At 36.1% G+C, this 20329-nt stretch overlaps 1 protein-coding gene across 5 annotated transcripts in view; it reads left to right on the forward strand.

Moving 5' to 3' along the window:
* The window catches only part of nsmfa (NMDA receptor synaptonuclear signaling and neuronal migration factor a), a 44644-nt gene extending 27242 nt beyond the window's left edge, over positions 1 to 17402 (forward strand). For 3 of the 5 annotated variants that reach the window (XM_028025773.1, XM_028025776.1, XM_028025774.1), the window contains 9 exons: positions 1377 to 1466; positions 5645 to 5775; positions 7598 to 7681; positions 7832 to 7865; positions 9299 to 9369; positions 9466 to 9545; positions 9983 to 10085; positions 12593 to 12668; positions 13934 to 17402. In XM_028025773.1, the coding sequence (XP_027881574.1) occupies positions 1377 to 1466; positions 5645 to 5775; positions 7598 to 7681; positions 7832 to 7865; positions 9299 to 9369; positions 9466 to 9545; positions 9983 to 10085; positions 12593 to 12668; positions 13934 to 14031 (767 nt within the window). In that variant the 3' untranslated portion in view covers positions 14032 to 17402. The remainder of the gene's footprint in view (positions 1 to 1376; positions 1467 to 5644; positions 5776 to 7597; positions 7682 to 7831; positions 7866 to 9298; positions 9370 to 9465; positions 9546 to 9982; positions 10086 to 12592; positions 12669 to 13933) is intronic. The other 2 variants (XM_028025775.1, XM_028025777.1) reach the window with 1 other exon arrangement.
* The last annotated feature ends 2927 nt before the right edge of the window (positions 17403 to 20329 follow it).

Genomic DNA, 20329 nt, shown 5'->3' on the forward strand with positions numbered 1-20329 from the left:
AGACTCAAAAGGAATATTCTTGCTTTCATCAGTTCATAAAATGTGGATCCATTAGACCCATGGTTATGTTCTAGGAGAAATTGTGGTGTTTTCAAAAATGAGGCTTTTTGGGTGTTTCTTGTTGATAGTTTTGCTTTACATAGGCATTTTTTGCTTCAGCGCACAGAGGGAACAGTAGACCTTCACTGATCACCCCAAAGTTGGTCACTGAAGTCTTTTCTGTTTGGCTTTTGTTTGATCTAGTTTTCTTCCATTTCTTTATGCCCTTAATATCTATGTTAAAGCTTTTTAGAACATTTTATCAGAGGAACTTCTTTAATCATCTTTTAGATCAAAGTATCCCGTTCTTCTGAACTGTCTGGAACAACCCATTTTACTCATGTTTATTGAGAGAAATACACTATAACCAGCATACAACATCTGCTGCCTTAAAAGAGCCCACCAGAATGATCTCATTGATTGAGCTCCACACTGGCACGATTTGGAACCCATTCAGCTACAGAATCGATTCCACAGACTCGGCAGCATCAAGCCTGGATTGTTGGAATGTTTGTTTTCTATTACTGTACTGCACCTCAGTACAGTAATAGAAAACATTTGCTAGATTAGGCCTGTTGGTGTTGTTAGACTGCTGATAATTTGAACACAGTGTTCATGTCATGCTCCATGTCAAAGTGGGCGTTTCAGAGGGTGATTGTGATTGCACACAATTTGTGAATTCTTGTTCTGTTTTTGTTATTCAACACTTTATTTGCATTGGATGCAGTGAATTTAGCATTTTGTGGAGTCTGGCCACAGTTTCAAAGTGTATTACAGCCTAAAATTTAAGATTTATGAAAGGCGAAATGACATTTTCTTTCTCATGATCAAATGGCAGAACAAGTAAGGAACAACAATTAAAACAAGCCAGCATAGAGAAATAATAATCATAGTTTATTCTATATAAACAACATCAAAGTTCTAAAACCTTAAAAAAAATTCGTTATAAAGAACAAATGATAGCTTTTAAAATTAGGATGATCAAACTCTCGTTTGCAGAGTCTGTAAATAGCTATGTTAATTTGTCCTGTCTCTATATATGCATAAAATATGTACTGATGAACATGTGGTAAATGGTAAACATGTAAACAATAACAAGCAACAAAATGACTGTTAGCGCGCTCATTTGTTTGTTGGTTTTGTGTGTAAGCAGTGTTTGTGGAGAAGAGTTGTTGCTCTGTGTGCTTTCTGTATCTGTGCTCTGGTAGCTGCAGCAGTCTTTGCACTTTTGTTTGTTTTTGGTGGTGTGTGCTTTGAGGAAAAAGCCATTCTGCGGGCTTCCTGTTGTGTGCGTGAGAGTGGGCGTGTGTGTGACTCTCTCTCCTCACCTACACTAGCATTCGCTGAGCGTAGATCGAAGAGTTTCAGCCGTTCCTGGAGTGACCCCACCCCAGTCAAGACTGACTCCCCTCATGAGGCTAAAGACAGTGAGTTAACACGGACAGACACATCGACACGCAAAGACACACCAAATTAGGCTTGAGATGCTAACAGAAAGCAACATAAGGATTGACGAAATGGTGCAACAAGGAAAAATAACTGGTAATTAAATCCTATTGAGAAAAACTGATTTTAAGTTAATAGTTTTGCACTTGCAAATACCCACAAATGTATTATTTAATGTAATCTGTAATAAATATCTTGCTGAATACTAATTTGATCGTTTTGCTACTAGATGTTTCTACATACTACATGTTTGAGCTTTAAAATTTTTCATTTCAATAAGTGTTCACGCTTCTTGAATCTCTTTAAATTTTGTCACTTAAGAAACTAAAACTTTGATGTGCTTCTCCAATATTTTATGTAACTTATAAAGTTCAGTTGAAGAAACAAGAAGCCATTTTTTAACTAAAACAAACATACAAAAGACACAATCCAAACAGTGTAGTGTCTATGTACTTTACTCTTTGTATAAATCCAGCTTTTCTGTGAAGGTCTCAGAGTTTTGTAAGACACCATTAGAGGACTAACATTGAAAAAGACCACAAAACACATCAGACAACAGAAACACAACAGAGAGAAAGTTAAGGAAAAGTGTAAATCACAATTAGTCCAAGTAGCAACCAGGAGGCCCATGGTAACTCCGGAGGACATTCACATGGAGAATCTGCTATTATCCTCTACCAATTTTGTACTCTAAAATCTTGTTTTTATAGAAGATTTGATTGAAAACATTAAAGCTCAGAGAGTACTCACTATTTAACAGCATAGAGCCCAGTCTGCTCTACAGATCCTCCTTATAACGAAGTAGCTTTTGGCATCACAACTCACATCCTGACTAAGACCAACTAACACTGCAAAAAAAAAAAGAAAAAAAGTCACACATGAATGACACAGTCACACGTATATACTGACTGTTTCTGCTGTTGATTATGACCCTGTCCATCTGTCTCTCTCTGATTGTGGGTCTTTCTTCAACTTTGTGATGCTCTCTCGTCCTGTGAGTATGTCCCCCACAATGAAGTGTGTCCAAGTCCGGGTGTTTCAGCTGGCAGAAATGTCATTGTAAGGACTTGTGTGTCTTTTGTGAATTTGCGGGGCTGTGAAAGTGCGAGTCAGCTCAGACTGTTTGCATGCTGTTTGTCTGCACTAATGTTCGGGTTTGTGCTTTGATTTTTTTCCCCCACCTTCATCAGTGTTTCAATATAATATATAATCAAAAGAAATGAATTGATGAAAATATGATGTGATGGTTAATGTTTCTTGAACCTCTGCTGTGTCTTTGTTGGCCTTAATTCTGATCCCATTTTGTCATTTATGTCCCTCCATTCATGCTATTTTTACTCATCCACTGCAATTTTGTCATAAAATGGGATTTAATGTAGCATAGTTACTTGTTTCACAATAATGTATATTGTTCGAAATGATCCAAAAAAATCACCCTAAAATGAAATACTGAAAACCCAAAACTAAAACCCAAAGAAGACATACTGTATGTACAAAATAAGAGTGACAGGCAAAGCTGATGGCAGCAAAGAGTGTAGAAGAACAACTGAAACCCAAGGATAAGAAAAGATTATAAAAAAACCTTGAACTAGTAAATGAAATGATAGAAAACCAGTTTGATGATTAGAAAGTTGGGACAAGGAGTAAGTCAAGGTCAAACTGCTTTTTGAATCTAAATTGCATAAATTTAGACAAACTGAATAAAATCAGAAAGACAGAAACACAAAGAAAGGTCAAAATCACTAAAAACATTAAACTTACCCCAAAAAAAGCCTTTAGTAGAGCTGCAGTGATTATGATGTTCCTGTCAGATATGAATATTTGATTTTCTTGAATATCTACAGATTAAAATTTTGTTTCTAAAGTCGACAACTAATAGGTGAAATAAAATGTGCTGCAGAATGTTTGATAAAAATAATAGTTATAAGGGACTACAAGAGTATGTCTAGGTGTGAGGATACATCCATTATCTTTATTTAATTTTGATAGAAAAACGCGTCAGAGAGAAAGATTTTAGCTGATGTATTTATTGACTGAAAATAATGGGAGTTCTTAATTTTGATGTATTAATGTATTTAATAAATTGGGGCAGTCACGTCTGGCATACAACTTGTTTGATAAAGTTGGAAAACAAGCAAATAATTGTCAAGTATAATGGGCATTGTTTACAGAAATCTCAGTGAGATTTATAAGTTATTCAGTGAGATTTATTTGCAGTTACAGTGTGCATAAAATGTGACTCTACAGAAACACCAGCAGCAGAGATAATCAAACTACTGGCATTAAAGTAGGACTTAATGATGGAGACTTTTCTGTGCATAAGTACAACTGGTATAATGGAGAACTATTTTAAATCCAAAACAAATTAAAATGTTAGTTTTTTTAAATGGAGAACAGAAACTGAAGATATTAAAAACTTAGAATTCTTTAGAATCTTATGCTCAAAAACCTTTAAAGAAAAATTCATAAGTTTTGATATCAATATTTTGTTTAAGAATTCAAATGTTGCTGGGGGACCAAAGTATCATCTTGGTTTGTTTATGCCCTGGGCCGGCTCTGGTGCCACAGGATATCTGTGCTGTTTTCTCCAAATATGACAGTATGACAACATCAAAGCTTTCAAACCACAAATGTGAGCTCCACTCTGAAATAACTAATAATTTGTACTGCATGCTCCAGTGCAACACATATTTCTGCTGTTAAAATGTCAAACTACTCCCCAGTGAGTGAAAAGTAACCAGTCAATGTGGAAACAGACCAATGTCAAAAATCCAAGACACGTCTCTGAATCGTAGCATGCGTTCAAAACTATTTTCTCTACTTCCTCTCAGCAGCAGAGGCATTGATCTTTACACCTGTTTAGCATGAAACAGGTGCACTATCACAGCTGACAACACTGCAGCTTTCAATTTGTAAAATATAGGCCCATTATCTGTCTATTTTATTCTGTACTCCACAGTTTGAAAAGGTCCTAAGAGAGCAACCTGTTTAAGGAGACTTTTATCACACCACTCCCCCACTTACTTTCAAAGAAACGTCTCTCAAGATCATTGAATGAACAGAAATTACTCTCAGAAGCCCTTAAATAAGGTCTGCAGCTCTAATCACACTAAAGGTCATGCAGTGAAATAACCTTTTATTTAAAAAAAAAAGGTTCCAGCCTGGTTGAATTCACAAATAAACCTGACACATGATGATATCTGAGAAAACGTTTCATGTTTCACAGTATCAGTCAAAAATGGCTTAAAACAATATAACATTAATTATTGCAGTTACGACAGCTACACATTTATACATGCAGTCATGGTTAATATAAATGCATCAACTGCAGTATAAACAGAATTTAAGTGTATTTTGCTTAAAGTATTAAATCTTTTGCAGTCCCGCTTTTTTTAAGAGTTACACCAGTAAAACATGGTAATAGATGTGTAATTAATGTGTCTGTAGTTGGCTGCGTAACTAACATACCACTCATAGCTTTACCGGAATAAGAGTACCATCATTGTTTCTAGCATCTGAAAATATTCCCAGACATTTTTTTCTCCGTTGTAAGCATGAGATGTGTTAGAGCCTTCTTTCATCCAGCTCACTGGCAGTGTGCAGCAACAGGTGGAGCAAAGAAAATGTTACACTATAAACGGCCTGTGAAAAGCCTCCAGTAGTTTGTCTGGCATTTGATTTAAAGGAATTTAAAACCAAAATACTTTTGGAACTTGTAAATGTTTGTATAAATTGATACCAGTAATCGGCTCATGATGTGTCTCATTTATTTTTTTCTTGGCCTGACTCTAATTCTCCATCATAACATTCATTTACGGCATCTAGAAAATATTTTATAAACTTTCATGCATGATTGAGTCTTTATTTATGGGCCACAAATAGCATAAACATGATTCTTAAATATAGGCAGTTAAATTATTAGCATTGTCAGTTCAGAAGCATTTTCTAGTGTTTGGTTCCCTTCCTCTCGTTTTCTCTCATTTATGTCATCATTACTAGGTTCATCCTCTCACCTCTCATCCTTTCTCTCTGATCTGGTCTCTACTCCCTAACTGACTCTCTGCCACATCGCTGGCCTCCCACTGCTCTTCTAGCATGTCCACATGCGTCCTGTTACCTCAGGTCTTGATGCTCGGCCCTGTGCCTTGTTGTCTTCCAGGTGGAGACCTGCAGGCCTCCACTAATGCCCTGGAGGATGGAGCCCTTGATGATGCTCTAGACTGGGAGGAGGAGAAAGAGATGGAGAGGCTGGCCTGTGAAGGAGATGACTTTGTTCCTCCCAAAATTATGGTATTATTACAGTATTCGGCTGATTTGTCTGGAAGAAGAGAGAGTAAAGTCTCTTTAACATAATAATGGAACTGCATTGAGATGATAATGAACTCATTATCAGTGGAGGATAAAGGATAAAGAACTAAATGTAGAAAGCAATGTATTTCTTATGCAAAAAAATATTGTCCCTCATTACTGGCTTTTCTTGGATCTCTTATTCTTCCAATCCAAACAATCAGAGGTCACTAACCGACGAGAAAACAAACCAAATGGATGGAAAGGAAAATGTAAACCTTATTCCTAGCCCCCATGAGGCTTTGCGTGATTTATGGGTGCGACTTCCGGCGCAAACCGGAAGCGCCCATTGTTTATATGTTAGGAACTCGCTAACCAGCTTTTGTCAGAGCTTTTAGGCTATAAAATATGTGGAAACACCAGCTATCAAAGCTTAAATGTGACAAGATTGTTTTATCGCAACATACAGCTATTGCGGGGAGGGATGGCAACTTGAAGAAATGGCCGCATTTCTTCATACCAGCACTACCAGCACTAGCATATGTAGCTACCAGCCCTAGCATATGTAGCTACCAGCACCAGCATATGTAGCTACCAGCCCTAGCATATGTAGCTACTAGCCCTAGCATATGTAGCTACCAGCACCAGCATATGTAGCTACTTCACTGACTCAAGTTGCTTCGGATGCAGATGCGGTTTTTCTTCCGTTGGATTTTTGTCCACACAATGAAATGAGCTCACATAAAGCATGTTGGGGTCTCTCTTTAAGTTTAGAATTTTTATCGCCATTCTTTTTGTTCGCTTATCTGTCGGTAGGCAATGAAAACTACCGCTTTTGCTTTTGGAGCACGTTCAAAACACACTTGCTGCAGCAGCCACAAACCAAACATAGTCTGATTATTACAGTACAACTATGAACAGCACAACAGTTACCCGAGCTCCACAAGGGCATCTTCCGACACTTTCCAGTGGCAAGTTGCTCTCTATAACCGGTTAATGTGTGATTCGTTTCGATGCTAGTCCAGTGGGGAGATTATCCGTATTAGGGTCTGGAGCGCAACAGCTGCGGTTATTTCTCTGCTGATTTGCAGCGACACTCAGCAACGGAGAACCTCGAGGTTCCGGTTGTGATGGACTAAATAATCCCAGATATTTTATTTTGTCTTATAATTTTTTCTAGCCTAATCATAATGATAAAGACTCAGATCATGAACTTTATTATTTTTTAAATTCAAACGAAAAATAAAATTCACATCACATGAAGCTAATATTATGTATTTCTGGTGTTTTATACTGTCGGCACAAACCTGCAGCTCAGATCTCTGACCAGCTTCTCAGCTTTTCTCTTTATTACTGTCAGTTCTTCAGAGAAACGAGCTGCTAATTGACGGTCATTCTGTTACAAAACTTAGCGATCGTGTTCCTGTCGCTCCCCGTGTTTAAACTCACAATTACAATAATCTATAGTGAGCAGCTCTCTGATCGCAGACGGTGTGTCCGTAAACAAGTTTTACTAAATATTGTATTGTAGCCTAAAAGAGAGCTGTAACCTCTATCATGAATATAGACTAGCAAAAATCCCTACAAATTACAATGAAATACTGCTACTTCCGGTGGGCGCTTCTTTATGAGGTCCTGTACATTTCCCATGTCTTCTAAAAACTGTATTTTTAATGAGCCAATAGTGATTGGTTAAAACTGTAGAGGGTTGCCAGGGTGTTTTTTCTATTCATGACAAGTAGGATAAATGAAGCCTTTGAATTGTGAATGTCACTTAAATAACTTCACTAATCAGTCCTCTGTGTCCTCTCTGCTCCATCTTCAGCTGATCTCTTCCAAAGTTCCAAAAGCAGAATACATTCCCACCATAATCCGCAGGGATGATCCATCTATCATCCCCATCCTCTATGTGAGTCCAACACACTGAAGACTAATATGTTTTGTACGCTGAAGAACACAAAGGACATTCAGCATACAGCTTGCGATCATAATTTACATTTTCTTTCATTAATTCAGGGTTTATGTTTGGTACTCAGTGCTAACTTGTTTGTTTCCACAGGATCATGAACATGCAACTTTTGATGACATTTTGGGTGAGTTATTTTCTTAAGTTATTCCTACTGTTTGCTTAACATACAACTAAAAAATGTAAAGAGTCATAGCAAGCAGTCAGTAGCTTTATAAATAATTGTTTAACAATTGTGCTAAGTTAACCTTAAAACAACCAAAATTACTTTAAATGTAATTAGTGTTTCAGCAAAAATACCAATGCAACTGCAAAACTGTATTTTTATGCAAAACTTGGAATTTGCAGTGTTTTCCAATGGAGTAAGTTTAGAAGGTACACACATCCATGTAATAAGATCAGGTTGTGTGATGTCAAAAAAAATTAGACCATTATAGATCCTTTTACAGAAATGTTCCATCTATAGTGTGACATACAATTTATGTGTATTAATCGGGACTGTTAGAGGGAATAATGCAAAATGATAACCTGGTCTCATAAGCGTCCTTACTCATTAAGTACTAATTTGTTCAACCACTTTGTGATTTATTTTAAGAATTTGGTCTTGCCACGCACATGCATTAGCTATATGCACCCTGATTCAGCTGAAATTAGATTTTACTGCTCTCTAATAGTTTTTTACTTGACATTTGGACGTTTTAATTCTTTCACTGAAGGCAAATTTATCAGTGAGGAGAAGGATAGAAAAAAAAATCCAACAGCCTTTCATATGTAAACCTAGCACAAAAAGTAAGGAACTTCTGTTAGTTAATTATTTCTCTGTTGTATCTTCGCTTCTGGGCAAGTCTGTGTAATTTCTTTAATTTAAATTTTCAAGGAAAATGAATTTGCAGCTTGAGCTGTGGTGTTTCATGGCCCCAACCCCACATGGTCTGTGCACAGAGTCTTTATAGAAATTAGGCATAATTTCATAAGCAGGCTTTGCAGTTTTATAAAATTTATTTTAAAGCTGAAGCTCAATATGAATTTTATTTCTTGTAATCACTCTGAGTGCAAATGTATAGGATGAGCCACCTATATTTTTTATTCTCAGCTGAGCAGCAGAACAGTCCAAACTGACTCCTGTTGCAGAGCGAGAATTAAAAGTCAAGCAAATGGCTTGGAGAGAAAACCGACATGCAATTAAATCTCCAAATTATAGCTTAGATTTGGCTCATAATGCATGTTTAAATCCTGTTTAATCCTTTCAATCAACTTACCTACTGTTATTTAAAACTACTGTCTGCATTGCTCATAATAGAAGCTTTTTAAAGCAAAAGTTCCCCTGAGATTTCAGCATCTGTACGTGAAATAAAGCTCACCCAAAGCATTTTAAAAGATCGTTTCAAATCTGTATTTGAATGCTCAGATTACAGAATTACATCTGGTTTTCCTCCATGGATCAAGGGCTTCTAAATATCATGCTGATATTACACATTTACATGCTTCTGTCTCGAAGTGTGATCTATTCATTTTCTCATTAGTTCTTTGATCACTTATCCCACTATTTCTGGCTAACAGAGGAAATAGACAAGAAGCTCACAGCGTACAGGAGAGGAAGTAAATTCTGGAGGATGCTTATCTTCTGTCAGGTGAGAAGGAAGATTATATATTTTAGTTTTATTGTAACCCCTTGATCTATAATTTTCTTCTCCTTTTTTAAATGTGGGTTAATATCTGGTTAACAGGGAGGCCCTGGTCATCTGTACCTACTGAAGAACAAGGTGGCGACCTTTGCTAAAGTGGAAAAAGAAGAAGATATGAGCCAGTAGGAAGCTATTTTTTAACTTTTTTGTACTGTCACAATTTGCATTTATCTTTAATGTCCTTGAAGATTCAGACACGTGAAGACCCATAACAGGGAGTGTTGGTAGTTTTCATATAAAAAAACATGATTGTTTTATTTCTCAGCTGAAATAAAACACGAAGGTGTATTTTCAGCTGGTTTATCAAAGCTTCATCCCAGGATGTTTTGGTACTATCTCAAGAAAAATATCAATAATAATTCACAAAATATTTATTTAATGTGATTGCAGATCACATAGCATTACTTAGCTTATTTGGCCTTAACTATGCTGTTGTTATTTGACAGGAGAACTGGTTCAGTTAGTTCTTCTGTCTTTATTGCCCTGGAAATGCTTACACGAAAATCTCATACAGATTTTATTTTCTGTGTTTTTTTTTATTTGTTTGGTTTTTTTTCAGATTTTGGAGAAGATTGAGTCGCTTTATGAGTAAAGTCAACCCGGAGCCAAATGTGATCCACATAATGGGATGCTATGTTCTGGGAAACCCCAACGGAGAAAAGGTATTCCGACACCTTAGATAATACATAACTTTGTTTTAAGAAACTAATTCCTTAATATAGATTTTTTTTTAAGTACTGGTTCCGCTGGCAGATTATTTCACTTATAACATCTTAAGTTAATTTTATCTTATTTCCAGTGCCCTACGGTATTTGCACTAAAAATCAGACCAAAAATACTTGGAAAGATGTTATTTTTGCAGCATAAAATGTATACCTTGCATTTGATCATTAATATTTCTTAAGTGTACATTAGTTAATAAAATCCCTACATGAGAAGCAAGCTTCACCAAAGACTAAAAGGTGCCCTTTAAACCAGTGAGCTCTCTCTTTCTCCACTCATAACTGTTTTCTCATATTTCTAAGTGATTATACTGAGTGTATTTGAGTAGCACATACACATACCAAGTAATGCTATATCTCTCTGTACCTGATCTGAGCAGCTATTAAGACAGACAGCAACACACAAACATGCCAAAATAAAGGATAAACAAAACCCGTGCACACACAAGCTGGCAAACACATAAGCAGTAACAGACCATCGCCAGCGGTGTTTGTCTGACCCATCTGTCTGTTTCCGTCATGTCTGCCAAACAATGCTTTGTTATATAAAGTGCTTCTCTCTGGGGTTGATGGACAATCTGCAGAACAGACTACACATCAGGGATTTCTGCACCTAGACAGACAAACACAGCTGCAAGCTTTTTGTTTTTTTAGGACTGTATGAAGCGAAAATGAAAAACAAAAACAAGACAGGTGTAAGGTTGCTCTTTTTTTAGATGGGGACCTAAGTTCATGATTGTGCTTGGAATACCTGTAAACATGCGCTGCAGTTTCCTTAAATGCCTTAAAAAGACATTTTCTATTATATGTTTACATTTTCTCCAGAGAATATTAATTTACTTTTTAGGATTTCAAAAAAATCACAACATATATTATACTGTGCAGGTTTGAAAATGATATAGAATTTAACGTCATGACTTCCCGTTGCACCTGTGTGACACAAATTTCATCATTTGTACCAGTTTACAAGAGATCCTCTGAGTCCCTTTGAAATCAGCCACATGCGGAGCCAGGATTTTCTGAGACTGTGTGTGTGCCAACAGCAGACTCACACAGAGAAAACTCCTGTCAAAATGTTATGCTTGAGACATCACAATCACAGACTAACTTGAATAGATATAGTGTGATAAGATATGTTGTCACTGATATTTGTAACATAAATCACTCTGTATCTACAGGGACAAAAAGGTATTGAGAAATTATGGTGTTCCAAATGTGTCACAAATGTTTATATATGTTGATATGTGTGCTGTATGTGCTCACTTAACATATGAGTTAGCCTTTGTGTTTGTTCAATAATACCTTGATTTTATGTGATGATGTTATTAGCTCATGTTGTTTTGATTTTAGCTACAAAAGAATTGTTTAGACTAAACTTATTCATGTATTACAGTGGCCCAGTCAAAGTTCAGACCAAAATCTAATTAGAAATCTGTTGCAACTCGCAACACTTGAAAATTGCTCTCGATAGATACACTTCATCCAATCTAACTGAGGTTAAACTATTTTCAAAGGAGATTTGGCAAGAATATCAAATACTAGATGTGTGAAGTTGGTAGAGAAAAAGGGAGGTAAAAAAAAGGTTTCCTTTTACTTTCCAATTACATTCTACTTTGAGTTGATCTATAATATAAAATGCCAGTGAAACCTCTTATACATTACATATTTTGTCATTTTCTTACTGAGAAGTTGGCCACAGGTTTCGCTCCACTAGTGTACTTTCTTATAAGCAGCGCTCCCTAGTGTTCATAGTGTGTAGTGTGGTGTTCTCCGCTAACAGGAAGTATAGTGTTGTGAGGTCTATTTCCTGTAGAAAAAAACAAATATAAAAAAAATCAAACTCTCTACACTACATTCCATGCTAGCATTAGCATTGCAGTACAGCTAGCTTTTACTGGACATTTGAAAAGTAAGAACACAACCAAAAAAGACATTGCTTCAAACGCTGGGTAGTTATCTCCCATTCATTATTTTTGCCACATTATATTTTCAGGTCCTTAACTATCTGAATTTAGGAATTTAAAGTGTCACATTTAAAGAGAATGGCAAGACTTAAAACATCTAAAGTAGGGATTTGTTCTTGTTGTAAACAGAAGTATAGAAACAATTTATTATTTTTGTAGTTTTTATAATATTGATTGCTCTCAATGTCACCTGCAGTTTCTCCACAGAAAAATTGTTTCTCCATGTATTCATATATTGTAATACCTTTTATGACATAGAGTTGTCCTTAAAAGAGGTGGTAATATGAAAGCCAGGAGCAAAGAACAACATCCTTGCATATTGTGTCTTTTTTTGTCCCCTGCACAGAAACAGTTTTGTCTGTTAGACAGTAACGAGCTGAATTTATGGGTTTATGCTTGGTGTGTGCCGCTGAACACGCTGGCTCCCTTGTTACAAGAGAAGCTGGATTAATTGCCGCTCGCTTTCTTATCTGTGCCCAACAGCTGTTCCAGAAACTGAAGAATCTGATGAGGCCGTATTCTGTTGAGTTTGAATCACCGCTGGAGCTGTGTGCACAAGGTAGGCCCAGGAACACACCCTAACGCTTTAACACGGCTACTCAAACACATACAGACACATTCACGTAGTACATCCAACACTTACAGTATGATTCGCACACATGCCATCTGTCAAGCACTGACAGATAAGGAGGAGGATTTACAAAACAGATGTTCTCCTTTTATTTACAGTGTTTTCATTTCAAATCAAATATTAATGAATAACGATTCCCTCTTCACTCTGCATGCTTTTCTAGAAGTGTTGTTTCACGTTTTTCTTTTAGAAAGTTTCTATTTCCTTTAGATGTGATGCAAAAAAGATTCATGTTCTATTAAAAGTATACTTTTCATTCATCAACCATGATGATACCTTGGAGAGGAATAATTTTTAAAAAGTTAAATAAACATTTTGGCAAAAATATAATTTAATTTTAATCTCAAGCCAGCCCATCAAGACCTTACTTGAATAGAGTAGCCAATCTTGAGAGAAAAATAATAATAGAAAAAATACATAAATTCACAAAATGGTTGTCTATCAAATGTGTATCTCCAGCTAAAAAAAGAGACTATCACAGATTTTTATGGACATCTTGACAAATTGCAAAACAACTGCAACATACGTACAGTCTTTGACTTTCTGTCTTCACTGATTAAGATTCTCTTAACTCAGCATGGCAAACAGTTACGTATCAAAAAGGAAAAAAAATGACATTGCTCAAACAAAGTTAATTCTGCAGTAGCAGATGGTACATTTTACACCCTCCTTCCCAATACAGAGGCAACACTAAATATATTTCGCATACAGTTGAAGTCAGATATTTACATGCGTTGTATACAAAGACAAAACTCTTTTTTAGCCATTTTGTAATACCAGAATAATTTATATTCACTAAATGCTGTTCTGTTCCAACATGGACTGAGAGACCACAATGCAAAGAAGAAGCTATTACTCCAAAAGCAACACAAAAAGCCAGATTACAGGTTGCAGATTTACTCAGTAAAAAGAACATAGTTATTGGACATACAGTATGTTCTGTGATCTGATGAAATTAGAACTGAAGTATTTAGCCATAATGGCTGACATTGAATTTGGAGGTGAAAGGGGAAAGCTGGCGTCATAACAGCTGGGAAGTAAAATTGTGGCAGCATCATGTTATTTTGGTGTTTAATCTAATCCAGATCATAAACTCAAAAACTATGTAAGCTTTGTTTCTTGTAATGTTTTTTCTAAAAATAAATAAATGTAATTAACTTTTTTTATTTTCTCCTCATCATTTATCATTCAAGGCAAGGAAATGATTGAGATGTACTTCGATTTTCGCCTTTACCGCCTTTGGAAGACGCGCCAGCACTCTAAACTCTTGGACTACGAGGACCTTTTGTGACAAAGACATGCTGACAAAGAGTGCAGCGGTAGCCCAACAGTGCCAAGAGGACACTGTTAAAACTGACGATCCAGTGGCAGAACATATCTTAATTGTCAGGTTGGGGCCGACAGCTTAAAAAATAAAAAGTTGTACCTGCTTTAATGCTGGTGAAGGCCGGAAGTGGAGGAAAAGCAGCAGCAGGACAATGTAGAACAACAAAGGAAATGAGAAAAAAATGAGGATAAACCCCAACAAAGCTGAACTATCCATATCAAACCTGTCAAATCTATTTTTTTTCTTTATCACTTGAGTTTCAAAAATATAAACTGATGATTAAAAGTGTATACATATACAGTTTTTGTCACACTGTTGTTGCAATACCATGCTTTCTGGGGCAATGTGCTTCAGACGAATTGCTGTAACTCATCCTGTCTCAATGTGGTTCTGTGTTTTGACCTCTCAGACTGGCCCCTGAGACACATCGGTAATGTTAAAGTGTGTATAGTTCACATGAATATATTAGTATAGCCTTAGTCATGCAAATAATACTCTATATTGGATCATCGTTTATTTTTGAAGTGCATTGTTGTGCAGTTTCATATGGAAATACTTTGAAATAACTCAGGTTTTTGCCATGAATTGAATGAATCTGTCTATTCTATGATGACATTGTAATATTCAACGCCATTGCTTTGAATGAATGTATTATCTCTCTAGAGATTTGTGGGAATATGAATGTTTTGTGAGGAAAAAAAAGTTTCGAGTGTGTTTTCCATTTAAAGTAAGTGTGCATTTTCTCTTAAATCTCCTTTAAGCAAAAAGAATAATTGCCAGCATTGCCATAAATATCCCTTTGTCATGTCTATTCAAAAAGGATGACAGTCCAGCGTGACTCATGATGTCAAAGGATGTAACAGCCATCCAAGGGCTCCTACAACTGAAGAGGAGTTTCCCTGATGATCAAATCTTGTTCTTTTGCAGCGGGATCAGTCCTAACAATAGAAGCAACTCCTTTTTTTCTGCTTAAAATACTCTTTCTGCTCTTAGTAAGAGCCAAACGAGCCTCCAGCACCTCTGGCTTTAAAGACCAGAGTTTTCTGAAATGGAGAAGTCTACCAGAGTATGAAGTTGTGAGCCTCACTGACGGGTGTCAACTTATTTAAAAAGACCAGAAATGTGCACTCTGCGACAAGTTGAACAATTCCAGTTGTTCCAGACAGACTAACAATGATGTAATCCACACAGATGCAATCATACATGCTAGGGCATAGACCAAAATACATTTAGAGACAAAGTTAGAAGGGCACAGGTAACACAGCCTATATATAATTCAGCTGGTGTGCTTGTCATGAGCACAACTGCGAATAGAAACATACTTCTGATATCCGCTGTGGCTCAGGGGGAAGATTTCTGAGGTAAATAACACAGATGTCCTCTCAGCAATGGCTTTAGACTTCAAATTCAGTCGGATTCGTTTGTCACAACACTGGTTGAGTGGACGTGTGTGAGAGCTTATCGGCAGTATGTAAAGAATGAAAATGCTGCCGTGTTCCAGAGCAGAAAGTGAAGGTTGATTAATTAAAGGTGGTAAATTAGGAGTTAAACCAATTAAAAGGCATGTACACCTGACACCTAAAATTGTAGATGTTGGCGCTATATCACCCAACACAATATAAAGGAAGCTACCCTTTTTATTTGTCAGTGAAAATTATAAGAACTTAATTCTTGCTTTGAGATTTGTTTTTTTTTTTTTTGGCACCACTGCCAGTGATCCAAATTCAGCTTTTATTGCAGTTACAAAATCTTTACAAACTTTTCAGTGTGAGAACATTATCCAATGGCTGGGTGAGGGGGGGGGGAGGGGTATTTGGGGCCTATGTGAGATGCTATTAATAACCTCCTATAGCATTTCATATTATTGAAGCAAATAATGAAGGGAATTTAAATGGAAGATGGCCCAGGTTTACGTTAGTAAAGGTGATCATTTTTCTTTTCCTCTTCCCATTTAGAAGTTTGTTGGCAATTATTATTTCTATGTTCTTTTTTAGTTGTTTTTTTTTCACACCCTGGTTAAACGTGATTAAATCCATTACTGGAGTTTTTTGTTTTTTTCCAAGCTAGAGATTATGTTACTGCAATAAAAGATGGATTTATTTTAAGGCTTTTTATACATCTTCAACAGGTGAGCCAGTAACCTTTGCAAATGCTGCTTTTAATGTCAAAGGAAATGTTAGTTTTAGATTGAAAATATGAAAAACTTTCTATAGGAGCTTTGAATAAAGCTTCAGGCCCTGGGGCAAATCCTTATATCCCTATGAATCTTTTTTATCTTCAAATTCTAGTACATTGCAATGTAGAAATATGAAATTCTTGTATTTTAGTTAAAAAACAAACAAATTAAATCTCTAAAGTGACTGTTAGCTGCTTTGGTTTTTGGGTATTGACAAAACCAAATTGGGATTCTGCCTTTTTTGCTTTGCTTGCTGGGTCAGAGAGAATATTTACTGACAAAATGTTTTAAACAATGTTTAATTCAAGATGTTTAAAAGGCCACAGTGCAAAACTAATCCAATCACAGCAGTTCCATAACAACCACCAAGATCTGTTATGCTGCAAAGAGCAAGAAAGTAAAATTTAAATAAGCGTTTGCAGACAAGAAGTGGGTGGAGAAAGTGTGTAGGGGCGAAGTGGTCATAGCTTTGAATAACACACACAAAACAATGCTGTCGATATTTCCGTTATAATTCTTTCCTACTTGTTCTGTTGTCAATATATGAGGATTTGTTAAAGTTTGATGTGATTAACATTTTTTGAGAAAAAAAACCCTCTAAATGATCTTTTTCTTATTATTTCTGATGTATTTGCTGTGTCTGACATTGCAGTTCTAGCCTGTTTTTCTGGGATAGCCAAGTGCTCTCGTCTCTTCTCTCTTTCTCTCTCAGCCTGAGTCACGCAATATGTTTTCACTACAGATTTAAAATTCAGCAGTTACACAACCTGTCATCTCACAGAGCCATTTTAATTCCAGCAAAAGCACCGTGCTGCCAAATTCTCCGAGAAGTCGCCCTAAACAGCTGCTGGATTTTAATGGGATTATTTTTCAGAGCTTTCACCCCAGCATAATTTTCCGCTTCAGAAACACAGCAGCCACGGGTTATTTCAGTCAAAAAAAAAAAAAAAAAAGTGCCACAGGATAAAAATAATCTATTACCTGTCCTGAGGAAAAATGTCTTACTGGTTTAGGATTATGTTAAATTTATTTGGGAAGATAAGGAGAGGGGCATCGTGACTCAGGAGTTTTAGAGAGATTACTTTTTGTTTCTATCATTAGCAAGAAAAAAAATGAAGGAGATTCACTGGAAATCTAATTAAAGATTCTTATGAGTTTATTGTCCTCTTGTTTGCTTTTTTTTTTATTAGTCACAGAGAGACATCCACACTTTCTGGCACCCCTGGTGACGATGTATAAAAAGCATCAAGACAAATTCTTCTTTATTTAAAAGAAATTAGACAAACAACCTTTAACTTATTCACTGGGGAGAAAAAAAGCATGTAAAGAAATTTTTTTTTTTTTTTAAACATCAAGTGCCACAATTATTGACACCCATAGATAGACATGAGAATAAGGTCCATATTTTCCTTTTTAATGACCTCTAAATATTAACAATTAAATAAGCTATTATCAATTGTGTGTTACAGGAAAATAGCTATCTACCTAAACTTGTCCATATGTTCAGGCTGAGCAATACATGTCATAAAAAAACAAGAACTGTGACCAATAAAAAAAAAAAAGGCTGGATGAATATCTGTGTTTGAATTGCCATGAGGTTCAATGATGATTGAACACGAACGTAAAAGAAAATATGCCTTTCATAATTACCTGGGTTCATTTGTGGCCACTTAGTCTCCATAACAACCACTGGAGTCAACATGCCAACTGGTTGTATGGGGTAATGTCACAAGAACAAAACAAAAAAAACTTTTGAGTTCCGGTCATCATGAGGTAATCGACATACCAGGAGATTTTATATAAAAAATATGGTGGACACCACCGGAAAACTAAAAACAGGTTCTGATGGAATATTTTAGTGGATGTAACTCAACATCCAAAACATGTGGCCAACTCAACACAGAAAAAATAAGAGAGGAGTATCAACGGAATATCAACGAGTTTTTGGCATGTCCACCTGGGCGGACAATATTTAGGAATTTGAAATATGTATTTGACTAACTTTATAATATGTCCTTATTAAAATATGATAAGACACATGTTCTTAATTTTTCTTTGTTCTTTAGCCCTATTTGCATATTTTTAAATAGTGTTCACATTATAAAATAATAGCTACTTCAGGATCTTCAGCTTAGCAGTTTCTATGTCCATTAAAGGTGTGTATTTCCAGTCTAGGAGGGCCAGTATCCTGTATGTGTTACATGTATTCCCCCTCAAGTGGGCTGCTGATTCAAACCGATGTTGAACTCTTTTCAAGAGTAATATATTCCAATTAAACATAAAAAAATAGGTACAATATATAAATGCAGTGATGCATGATGTCCAGCTTAGTGGACTGCTGATTATCAATTCCCAGCACCACATAATTAGTAGCACAATTATTTATCAGAGTGCGATATTTCACTTATTTTAGACTTTTAATTCAATTTTGTCAGCGTTGCCTAGAAGTGTGTTGAATTTAAGAGGTCAAAGAGCAAAGCAAAAAGTGAAAATGAAAGAGAAATCAACAATATATGCAGCTCCTTAATTTTAGAAACAAGCACCAAATAATCTGCAAATCTAAAAGACTGACTTATGGAGAAATCCTGTTTTAAACCAGGTTTTATAGAAGCTGTAGGCAACAAAACTATCCTTCTCCTAATACTATTGTCTACTTTGCAAACTAAAAGGGGAAAATGCCCCTGGACCTGCATAAAAGAGAAGTATATTAACTTCAGCAATGTGTAAATGCACACATTAAAGAGTTTAGAAATAGAGGTTTGTAATACAGAGCACTCAGACAAACTACAAGTGTGTTTGATTTATGAAAAAGCTACAAGAGTGGAGACGATTTTGAAAGGCAAATCTGATATAAAGCAAAAAAGGAAAAACAATGGAGAGAATTAGTGTTTCTGCATTGACAGAATGTGAAATAGCAGTTTCACTTGAACTTTAACAAAAATAACACCTAAACAAGATTTTAAGTTCTACTTGCATTTTTACAGGATGATGAATTAAGGTTTTTGTTTTCTACTTCATTTTTTTCCCCGTTTTTTTTTTTTTTTTTTTTTTATTCCCCCAGCCTTCCAACTGGAAAACAATTAAGCGAGTCAGGAGAGTAAAGGGTTTGATTCTGTTACTATCAGCGTTTCTCGGTTGCTGATGTGCAGTTTCCAGCTTCCTCATGTGCCCCAGCGGGGGAAATTTACGCACAGTGCAGTTCAGAACCTGAAGCTGCCTCTGTACTGGTTTTGAACAGCGCCTTATATGGCGAACATTAGCACACATTGTGCTGTAGTCAGCAAAAAACGACAGGTGTCAGCCACACAAATTGTTTAAATGGCGCTTAAGCTCAGCCTTTTAATAGGTTCCTGTTTTTCTATGTCAGCCTGTGAGATATATACTCTGATCAGGCATAACATTAAAACCACGTACCTAACAGTGTGCTGGTATCTTCCTTGCAGCCAAAACAGCCCTTACTCATCAAGGCATAAATTCCACTAGATGTCTGAAGGTGAAGACGTTTACAGAACCTTTACGTCGTTTAGACGGTGAACTGAGGCCTCATGTATCCACAAATTATCCCTGAACTCTTTTTACATTATAGCAAAGAGTATTATCAGACTGAAAGCCATCAATGAATATTACTGCATTCATGCGTTTATTTATTTAATATCAATTATTGTTATATAACCCCCAATACAAGTAGGGCAGTTTTTTTTCTTTATTATCCCATTCAGCACAAAATCTAAGCATGATGTAACTGGCCTGATAAGAAATCTGCAATAAGGAGAGCATATAGAGACTCTTCCACTCTCCTCTTTCAACTTTTGTCTCTCCTGTTTGGAGCTTTAAACTCAACCTTCTAAATTCTTAGCCTGTGGGTTTTAAAGCAATGTAATAAGAATATGACATTTTTCATACTTGAAAGTCAGGTATTTTCAAGTGTCAGCTCTTAAGATCAAGTCAAAATCAAATCAAGTTTTATTTGTATAGCATATTTCAGCAGCAAGGCATTTCAAAGTGTTTTACATCATATCAAACACAGAAACACAATGCAACATAGAATCAACAATCAAAACACGACATTAAGTCAGGTTCCATCAA

Source organism: Xiphophorus couchianus, chromosome 8, assembly GCF_001444195.1.
Source record: "Xiphophorus couchianus chromosome 8, X_couchianus-1.0, whole genome shotgun sequence".
Taxonomy (NCBI): domain Eukaryota; kingdom Metazoa; phylum Chordata; class Actinopteri; order Cyprinodontiformes; family Poeciliidae; genus Xiphophorus; species Xiphophorus couchianus.